This window comes from Physeter macrocephalus, chromosome 11, assembly GCF_002837175.3.
Source record: "Physeter macrocephalus isolate SW-GA chromosome 11, ASM283717v5, whole genome shotgun sequence".
Lineage (NCBI taxonomy): Eukaryota > Metazoa > Chordata > Mammalia > Artiodactyla > Physeteridae > Physeter > Physeter macrocephalus.
In genome coordinates this window covers 155,622,068-155,632,480 of record NC_041224.1, presented here as the reverse complement: position 1 = coordinate 155,632,480, position 10,413 = coordinate 155,622,068, and the positions used below count along the sequence as shown (strand labels likewise).

The following is a 10,413-nucleotide window of genomic DNA, read 5'->3' as shown; positions in this document are numbered from 1 at the left end:
AGCCTGTGCTCCGCAACGGGAGAGGCCACAACAGTGAGAGGCCCGCGTACCGCAAAAAAAAAAAAAATCTGATATTAACAAGTAGAAAATACTAATTATGTTTTTAAAATAAATCAATGGTTTCAGTAAACATTTTGTTGATACATTTTAAGGGACTGAAGAGTAAACGCTTTCTCCTTATCAAAAAGTAAGGCGCCATCACTCTCCACCTCCCCTCCACCCCACCTCAGTCCTCCCACCAGAAGTATGAACTTCTTTTATTATGTACAGAATATCTGTACGTACACACACACACACACACGCACACGCGCACACACACACACACACACACACACACACACACCTGGCTCCCCTCGAGCAGTGGCTCAAGCACCCCAGCACCGCTGCAACACAGGCTGCTCCAATATGCTGAGGCCGGGGTAGCATAGAGGTCATGATCACGGAACTCAACGCACAGGAGAAATGACCAAAACGTCTTATTTTTGGAAATACTACCCAAGCCCATGAGTAGAGCCAGACAGCAGGCAAAGCAGGAGAGGTCAGCTAGGGCTGGTTGAAGGGGAGTCTTTAAATTCAGAACATCTGAGAAAAAATTATTGCTATTAAAGAAGGGGGTGAGGGGAGAGATGGGGAGGCAAATACTGTCCCCATCAGAGATGGAATGTACTTATCTAACCCACCAGACCTGAGTCCCGTTCAGTGGCCACCTTCTGCCCCTTTGATCTCTCAGAAGCGTTTTGGAGTTCGCAGGGGGAAGGTATCCAGGTTGGTTTTCACTAAAGGGTACAGGCAGTTAGTTGGCTGGGCTTGCCCTCCCTCTGGAGAACACGTGGGCAGCATCCAGATGACAGCAGCAGAGGTGACAGTGACACACACACAAGGCCCTAGGCCAGGACATCTTTTGTAGAAAAGAACCTTTCCATTCCCAAATCATTTAGGGACCAGAGTCCCCAAATTCGTAAGCACCCTCACATCCTGAGAAGGTCAACTCTCTGAAATCGGCTTCTCCTTCACAGCCACAGCAAAGTATTTGTCAAGTTTACTGATGTTTGGTTTGATCAACTCTTGGGAAAGAGGGTTTGGAGACAGACGCCAACATGAGCTGGGAGAACCTGGTCCCAGAGTCCTGAGGGGTTTGTCCTGATGGTGTTTTCTCTCCCACAGAACGTTAGCGGTCTGGTGGCCCAAGAATGACCCTCGTCCAGAGCAGCTGCTGCTCCTTAGAACTGGGCTCCTAAGGGTCTGAAGACACTAGGAAAAGTTAACCTCCGGAATAAGCCTTCTTTCCGTAATTTGCAGGCTGTCTCCCGAGGGACGGGGTGGAGGGAAGGCAAGGCAGCCGGCCAGGACTGATTCCAGGATTCTCTCTGCCCCCGCCCACCAGCTCCCAGACCTACGTGGGGGAGGGGCGGGGAGCCGATCGGCACGTGGTGAAAAGCGCAGTCTCCCCCAGGCAGATGACACCAGCTCTGCGGTGGGTTCCAGGCGGAGGCACTGCCGTCCAAGCCACAGCTATGCCCCCTGGTTCCCTCCAAAAGCTGCTCCGGTGAAGCCCGCGGTGCTGGCAGGGAGAGCTGTGCTGGCTGAAGAGGTGGGCGTGGTCCGTGTTCCCTGAGTCCCACCACCTTTCTCTCTCAGAGATGCTCCTCCAATACACTAGTGGGGGCTCTGCTGGCTTTGCTCTCCTCCTCCTCCTCCTCCTCCTCCTCCTCCGGGGGTTTCTACAAGGCAAACAAGTGGGCAGCCCTTGGGGTGAAGAGGCAGGGACTCCATCCCGACCGGAGCATCTGCCTGCCAGTGAGTCTGTAATCTGCGGGGAAAACCAGAGTCCCGGGCACTCAGCACCCCTGACGGCGAACAAAGGGAACAGGAACAGAAGGCTGCTCCGGTGAAGCCCGCGGTGCTGGCAGGGAGAGCTGTGCTGGCTGAAGAGGTGGGCGTGGTCCGTGTTCCCTGAGTCCCACCACCTTTCTCTCTCAGAGATGCTCCTCCAATACACTAGTGGGGGCTCTGCTGGCTTTGCTCTCCTCCTCCTCCTCCTCCTCCTCCTCCGGGGGTTTCTACAAGGCAAACAAGTGGGCAGCCCTTGGGGTGAAGAGGCAGGGACTCCATCCCGACCGGAGCATCTGCCTGCCAGTGAGTCTGTAATCTGCGGGGAAAACCAGAGTCCCGGGCACTCAGCACCCCTGACGGCGAACAAAGGGAACAGGAACAGAAGCTCCTGCCCGGCCACAAGTGTGCTCCCCAGACACACACACCATCACGACAGGATCAAAGGAAGAACAAAAAGGCAGCTTTCCGTGACACCGCAGCCACCCCGGGCCACCTCACTGTGACTGCCACTGAGTTCTCGCCCTCCTCCCCCTTCTGACAGCCTCAGCCCACCTGGACGGACCCCCAGGCGGCTGTGCAAAGGGCCAGGTGCACCTCCCTCAGGACTGCTGACCACCCCCGGTCGGGGGCAGCACCAGCATGCGGAATACTGTTACCACGTGCGTGGAACAGGTGCGGCAGAGAACTGTTGTCAAGGCGTATGTCAGCTGAAAATAATGTATATATAATTTCCGCATAGAAAAAGAGACTTTGGGTCAGTTTGTCTTCAGTTTTCTTGGGGGCGGATGGCACAGGATTAGAAGACCTTCTGGGTCACACTTGTTAGCTGGGTGGGATTTATATATGGAAATTATTCTGTGAGGCCCCTAGGTGCCAGCGGCCAACTTGGGCATTTGTCTGCCGTTTTAGGAACACTTTGCTTCTTCCATCAGGGGCTCATCCAGTTCCCAACAAGGCCTCGTGCACAGGCCCCGCCCCACACAGCCCCCACCATCGAGGCTGGAGGAGCACGTCCAGGACACGTCAGCTCCCTCTGCAAGGACACTCTCAGGGCAGCCTGTGGCAGAGATAACAGCGGTAGATCCAGCTTCCTGTTCTCCATCTTGCTAACGTGTTGGCACCAGCTCGGCCTCAGCCCGGAGAAGCCCTCACTCAGGCAGCCGGCAGCCGACTTCAGCCACTCAGGCTGTCTCCTCTCTCTGACACACTCATGCACACGCTCCCGCCTCTTCCAGAGCCATCACCTTGAAATCACAATCAAACAGGGCTTAGTGCCTCTGTGGCCAAGAACTACTAACTGGAAGAAGAATGGAAACCCAAATGCAGACTGTTGCCATGAAGGTCAGTCATGACCCCCCTGCCAGAAGCTCTGGCTCTTTCTACCAAAATGACACACTTCACTGATTAGAAAGAGCAGCTCTGAAAGAGAAAAACAAACACCATATGCTAACACATATATGTGGAACCTAAAAAAAAAGAAAAACAAAACCTAGGGGCAGGACAGAAATAAAGATGCAGACGTAGAGAATGGACTTGAGAACACGGGGAGGGGAAGGGTAAGCTGGGACAAAGTGAGAGAGTGGCATGGACATATATACACCACCAAATGTAAAACAGATAGCTAGTGCGAAGCAGCCGCATAGCACAGGGAGATCAGCTCGGTGCTTTGTGACCACCTGGAGGGGTGGGATAGGGAGGGTGGGAGGGAGATGCAAGAGGGAGGAGATATAGGGATGTATGTATATGTATAGCTGATTCACTTTGTTATAAAGCAGAAACTAGCACACCATTGTAAAGCAATTATACTCCAATAAAGATGTTAAAACAAAAAAAAAAGAGTGGCTCTGGCCAGATGCACTGCCTGCCCTGCGTTCACCTGGAGCTGAGAGTGAATCCCTGTGACAGTTTGCAGGTCCCACTTACACCCACCACCTCGGGGTGTCAAATGACAGCGGTTGCAGGAATGCCCTCTGACAGCCCTGGCTTCCCTGGGCATTAGCCCAGCATGACTCTGACCCCCCCATCACACCAGGCTCCCCCAGAGATGCAAGGGAGGTGCGGAGACACACAGTGAGTATCCAGGACGCCGACAGCTGGGCACCAGCACCGGACTGGCCTCCTGGTCCTACTCGGCACTATTTACCACAGTCCATTCGGACAAGCCAACACCTCCATCCTGGATTAACAAACCTGGTCCTCGTGGACAAGGATCTGGCTGCAAAATAGTGAAATATGGGAACAACCTAAATAGCAAACAAGAGGAAATGGAAATGTGTATACTTAGATGTGGGGTTTTGAGGGTACAATGGTGTAGAAAGGTTGCCAAGCTCTAGTAAGGAAACAATCAGGGTAGAAAACCCAATGTGCCCAAGCATATTCATAGAAAATACACTGGGAAATGATGAAATGTTACTAGGGTATCTCTGGGTGCTAGGACTATACGTGGACCTTTACTTTCTTCTGTTTGCCTTTATCTGCCCAGGGAAATGCAGATTATAAAGTAAACATAGCAAAATCACATATACTTGACACAAGATGTCACATTCCAAATTGAAACCTTTTCACGAGAAACCTATCCTGTTATCACGGGCACCTTTTCCCAGGCTCAGGATATATTCGCCAAAGTGCCCTGAATCACACGTTTCCTCATCCATGGCACAGGGGGAAACCCATCTCCACAGTGGTGATGCCACAGTTCTCACAGGCTCCTGAGAATAACACTCCTGTCTCGGGCTTTCCCTGTGTCCCCACTGAATGTCCAATCCCAGCCGCCTCCCTCCACCTGCTCCCTGCTGCTACCTGCCAACCCCAGAGTGTGAGATCAGAGGACAAACAGTAAGGAACTAAAGATTAGCATCCATCTGCCATCCATCCGTACATTTAAAGCGCTAAATGTAGCTCTTTCAGATAACATTTTTGCCTTAGAAAATTGGCAAAGATTTAAAAAAATGATAAATACTCAGTGTTGGCCTCATACACTGCGAGAGCACTGAGCATTGGTAGCGCTGACAGTACCTTTCTAGAGGACAGTGTGGCAATACACATCAAAGCTGAAAAATGGGCATGACCACTGATCCATTTCTCGGGGAAATACTGTGCTTAAGAACGTGTCCAAAGATTCAGCTCCAGGACATTAATCACAGTATCATTTACAACAACAATCAGAAACAACCTTAATGTTCCCGGACAGGAAAACTGTTAAACAAATCAAGTTTATCCATGTGCGGTCATTAGAACACTGTGCAGTCATTAAAAGTATGTTGTAAGGGACTAATGACCTGATAAAGCACTCGCAACAAGTAAAAAGGCACAGAACAAGATTCCACTTTTGTTTAAAAAATACATACATATATCTATATGTATATATCATATGTGGACACAGACATGCATAAGAAAATGTAAAAAAACAGCATCTCATCTGTAGCTGATGCTATTACAGAATGACTTTTAAATTTTGTACACCTTTCCGTATTTTTTTTACAGAATATGTATTACCTCTGTAATAAGTTTTGGGTGTTTTGTTCTGTTTTTGAAGAAAACCCTACTATGCTCTTAAAGCTGAAATTCCTTTCATCCTGGCTCAGATTTGACACCTAACACTTTGGTTAAAATACTTCCCAGCCAATTAGAGCTATGGGAAACACTTTTCTGTTCTAGATCAGACTCCTGGTCCTCTCCCCTTCCATCACCATCAACTCCTGCTTCCTGACTTGTCCTTTTAGAGTCCTGATGGCAACCCACTGGCCCCGGTCCCTCTATCCCCATGGCACTGCCTGGGGGGCTGTCACATGCCAAGAGGGCCACTGTCTCGAGGCCACCGCCACCATGACAGAATGGGGGCCCCAGGTGGCTACCTTTCCCCTCCAGTCACCAACCCCAGGCTGAAAGGAGAGGACCCAGGGCCTGAGGACGTGTCTCAGGATCCGGGGGGGGGCGGGGAGGGGGGTGCTGCCCAGCAGACTGTGACACAGTGAGGGGCTCTGGGGACCAGAGCAGGGAGGCCAGGAGAAGGGAAGGAAGCGGGAGAAGAGCCCAGACAGGGCAGCAGAAAAGCAGGGCGGAGGCAGCTCCCAAGGAAACTCTTTGTCTCCACGTGCGTGATGCCGAGTTGTTCTCACAGCCACCCGTCACTCTGGGAGCACCCCCCACCCCTGCTGCCACAGCCTCAGCAAAGCCGGGACCCGGATCTCAGCCCAGCAGCTCCCCACATACTCACATTCTCAGGAGTTTCTTTGTTTGCTTTCTGCCTCCGGAGATCTGCCCGAATGAATGCTGAGGTCCAGGATTGCAGAAGGAAGGGCAAAAGAGACAGTTATCAAGCAGAGCAATGGTCACGTTCATCCACGAGAGGGAGCCCTCACTCTCCTAAGGGCCACAGGTATCCCACCTCCTTCAGATATTCCAGGGATCTGGAGGTTCAGTCAGCCTTGCTAAGCCTGGGGACCACTGCTGTCCCTGACAGGCAGAAGCCAGTTACGACACTGCCCTTCATTTATGGATCCCTGATATCTGCAGGGAGTTTGCACACATTGCTCCAATCCTCACAACAATCCCCATTCTATAGATTAGGAAAGTGGGGCTCCCAGAAGTGGGTCCACTTGCCCAAGGTCAAACAGCTATGGAGGTCGGTGTCACAGTCTAGGATTCAAACAAGGGTCTTTTGGGGCCAAAACCCAAGCTCATTCCAACAAAATATGCTAATGCCTCCCCAAAGACTTCCTAACGAGCCCTCTCGTCTGCCCTGCTGCACATGAACACCCATTTGTATGCTCAATCAAGGCACTGGGTGCCAAACTGCCAACAGCCTAAACCCATGAGCAGTCCCAGCATCATGTTGTCCTGAGGCCCTGACTCACCAGTAAGGACTGCTCCAAGGGTGAGGAACACACACAGGAAGATGTTCCCACGCCTGGTTCCATAGTTGTCGATAATCTGGCCCTGGGAGATGGTGAAGATGATCCCGAATACCTGCAAAGGCACAGAGAAGACTGGAAACAAGGGGCCAGCCAACCAGCCCACGGGGGAGCTGAGCTGCCATAATGTAGTGTCTGCACCAGACAAGCCCAGCAGGGAACAAAGAGCCACGGCTCTGGGGCCACCATGAAATGAGAGGCCTACCTGGGAAGACACGTTGAGGAGGCCAGACGACATGCCTTCTGATTCTGGGTATGTCAGCTCCACAGCAAACTCAAATCCCAGCGGGAGGTAGCCAGTCATAAAGAAGCTGAAGCCCAGACCACAGAAACAAGGTGATGGAGAACTTGCGGAACAAGGAGAAAAGGGAGCCTATCTCCTGCCCTGCAACTCCTTTTCCTATTCTCTTTCTTCCCATCAAGACATGCCCTATTCTCTTTCTTCCCATCAAGACATGCCAGGACCTTGAAAATCAGGCCATCCCCTACGCAGCCATTACACACACACACACACACACACACACACACACACATACTGCCCACAGGAAAATAAGTGGGAGATGAAGCTGAGTAGAGACCCCTGTGGAAGAGGTACCCTTTCCTACACTTTCTCATACAACAAGTCTAGAAAATTCCAGCTCTGATCTCTTACACCTGCACCACACTTCCTGCTGCTTTCACATCTGCTATCTCTCTCATTCTTTCCAACAACTCCACAAGGCAGGCCACTCATCTTAAATTACAGATGAAGAAACTGAGTCTCAGAGTGATTAAGGGAGGTGCCTGTGGTCTAATAGGTAGTCAAGAGCAAAACTGAGATCAGGACCCACACTTTCTGATTCCCAGCCCTGTGTACTTTCTCTGAGCCCATGTCGTCCCAGGCAGAGCTAATAAAGACTCCATATATTTCCTAGCCTCCCAGAGATCTGTGAAGGACACAGTCCATCCCAACAGCATGGATGGGCCTGGAAGTTCCAGGTGGGCTTTCAAAGTGTTTCAAGTGAACATGACCTCTGGCCACCATCTCCACACTTCAGGAGGTCAGTGAGAAGGCAGCAGAGGGTTACCTATTGCTTCCTAGGATGCTGGCAGCTCAGGAACCACGGGTGGAGCTTTCCAGTTAAGCAGGTTAGAGGTGAAACTTACCCCATTGCACCAGCCGTGATGAACACTACCCACAGGTGTCCCAGGTTCAAGGTCAATGTGTAAACCACCATGCCCACCAGAGTCATGATATAGACCACCAAAGTTGTCTCCCTACAAGCAGAGGCAACGAAGTTGAGTCATATACTGCGGACTTTAACAGGATCTTTCCCTCCCTCTCTCCCTCCCTTCCTTCCATTCCTTCCTTCCTTCCCTCCCTCCTTCCTTCCTCTCTCTCTCCCTCCGTCCCACCTTCTATCTATTGGGCACCTGCTGCCTGCCAAGCCCACTTCTGTGAGCTATTTGCTCTCATAGAATTTTCTGTCCGTGAGGTTGATGGACATCGGACCAATGATCTGACCACACCGTGGTCAGAGCTACAAAGGGGAAGACCAGGACAGTATGAAGTCATCTTGCGGCACGTGTGTTCTCCTGCAAAACCCTCTCAACAAGATCACGCTGCACCTGGACTTGTCACGTCCTACCCACAAGCAAGAAGGCATAACCCTTGCCTCTCCTCCTCCCCCACTGAAAAAACAAATGGGACACACAACAGCTGTGGTCAGGCGGCAGTGGCATGCAGATGACCCCAGAAGCCCGTTCTGCTTGTCTGCTTTGCCCCCAGACCCCCGGAAAATGCTGGGCAGAGCCCTGGCTGTGAGAGTCTCTGTCATCCTTGAGTTCTTCCTGTTGCCACCTGCACACATTCAGCACCGTTTTCCTGCTGAATCTGAACTACTCTGCTCCTGACCGTGGCAACTAAGAGAGAACATTCTCCAGCCCCGAACTAAGTCCTTGACTCCAAAGCTCCACCCACTCCCAGTTGCATTTCCCCTTGTTGGTCCCTCAGAAGGACCCTCAGCAACGTGCTGGTTTCTGTTTCTGGCTCACCCTACTTGTGCCCCTCCCCACACCTCTCCCCGCATGTCGCCCACTCAGGACTCTACTGTGGCCCTGACTCCTGCACTGGGACCTGCATCCCTCTCTGTCCTACTGACTGAGGGCAGGGACTCTGCACATCCTTCTGCACTCTGGCCACGAACGTGGGAACTCAACTATGAAAGCTCAAAGCCTTCACTCATCTCTGCTGAAGCCAGAAACACAGAGGGGTTGCCAGCAGGTGTGTACTGTGGTTATGTGAAACTAACACTGCATTTACTGGATGCCAGGGATTCTGCTAAGTGCTTTACATGCATTTATTATTTCATTCAACCCTTACAAAAGCCATGCAAGAAAAGAATGACTAATTTAAGAAAACTGAAATCATATCAAGCATCTTTTCTAATTACAAAACTATGAGATCAGAAATCAACTACAAAAACTGCCAAAAACACAAACACGCGGAGGCTAAACAGCTATCTACTAAATAACCATCAGGTCACCGAAGAAATCAAAGAAGAAATTAAAAACACACCTGGAGACAAATTAACAAAAAACACAACAACATAAAATATATGGGACACGCTTCCTGGCACCGAGCGAGCGCCGGCGAGGCGGCGTGAGCCGGCCCTCGCTTCCTTCTCGCCGCCGGCGCCGTTCTCGGGCGGGCGCGCGCCGCGATGGCCCCGGCCGAGCGGGGATGAGCCCGCCGCCCGTCCAGCCCCCAGCCCCTCCGGCCCAGCCATGGCGAAGCAGTACGATGTGCTGTTCCAGCTGCTGAGGATCGGGGACTCTGGGGTAGGCAAGACCTGCCTGCTGCGCGGCCTCACCGACAGAGTTCCACTCCTCGCACATCTCCACCCTCGGTGTTGACTAAGATGAAGACCATAGAGGTAGATGGCATCAAAGTGCGGATACAGATTTGGGGCACAGCGGGGCAGGAGAAGATAGCCGACCGTCACAAAGCAGTACTATCGACGGGCCCAGGGAATACTTTTAGTCTGCGCCATTAGCAGTGAGCGCTCTTACCAGCACATCATGAAGTGGGTCAGTGATGTGGAAGAGAATGTACCAGAAGGTGTCCAGAAGACCCTTATAGGGAATAAGGCTGATGAAGAGCAGAAACGTCAGGTGGGAAGAGAGCAAGGGCAGAAGCTGGCTGAAGAGTATGGCATGGACTTCTATGAAGCGAGTGCCTGCACCAGCCTCAACAGTAGAGAGTCCTTCACGCGCCTGACGGAGCTGGTGCTGCAGGCCCACAGGAAGGAGCCGGAAGGTCTGCGGACACCCGCCAACGATGAGTTGGCCTTGGCGGAGCTGGAGGAGGATGAGGGTAAACCCGAGGGCTAGGAGAACTCTTCGAAAACCTGCTGGTGCTGAGCATCTTGCGTGGAGGGCCCCCCCCCGCCCCCCCGCACAGTCCCCTCTCCCCGCAGGAGGGCTGCGGGCTCACAGGGAGCCTGGGCTTTGCCCTGCTTCTCTTCTCCTTCGGGTGACCCTGTGGAATCTCGGCCGCTGCTCCTCCCCCTGCCTGGCTCCGGGGAGCGGCTCCTCTGTCCTGTCCCAGCAGCCTCGCCCCCCTCCCCCCCCCCTCCCCCCCGGATGGCCCCGCCCAGCCTGTGTCCCCCGCCCCAGGCCTGCCTCG

The 10,413-nt window shown here is 52.5% G+C and overlaps 1 protein-coding gene and 1 pseudogene across 1 annotated transcript in view; one reads left to right on the top strand and one right to left on the bottom strand.

Moving 5' to 3' along the window:
- Positions 1-1,894: 1,894 nt before the first annotated feature.
- FLVCR2 (FLVCR choline and putative heme transporter 2) overlaps positions 1,895-10,413 on the bottom strand; it is a 72,939-nt gene continuing 64,420 nt past the window's right edge. Inside the window, exons 6-10 of the mRNA XM_055088625.1 lie at positions 7,893-8,003; positions 6,952-7,057; positions 6,690-6,801; positions 6,050-6,105; positions 1,895-2,060 (exon numbers count right to left, since the gene is read on the bottom strand). Coding sequence (XP_054944600.1) covers positions 1,977-2,060; positions 6,050-6,105; positions 6,690-6,801; positions 6,952-7,057; positions 7,893-8,003 — 469 coding nt within the window. The 3' untranslated portion in view covers positions 1,895-1,976. The remainder of the gene's footprint in view (positions 2,061-6,049; positions 6,106-6,689; positions 6,802-6,951; positions 7,058-7,892; positions 8,004-10,413) is intronic.
- On the top strand, positions 9,513-10,148 carry LOC102983278 (ras-related protein Rab-15-like; annotated as a pseudogene).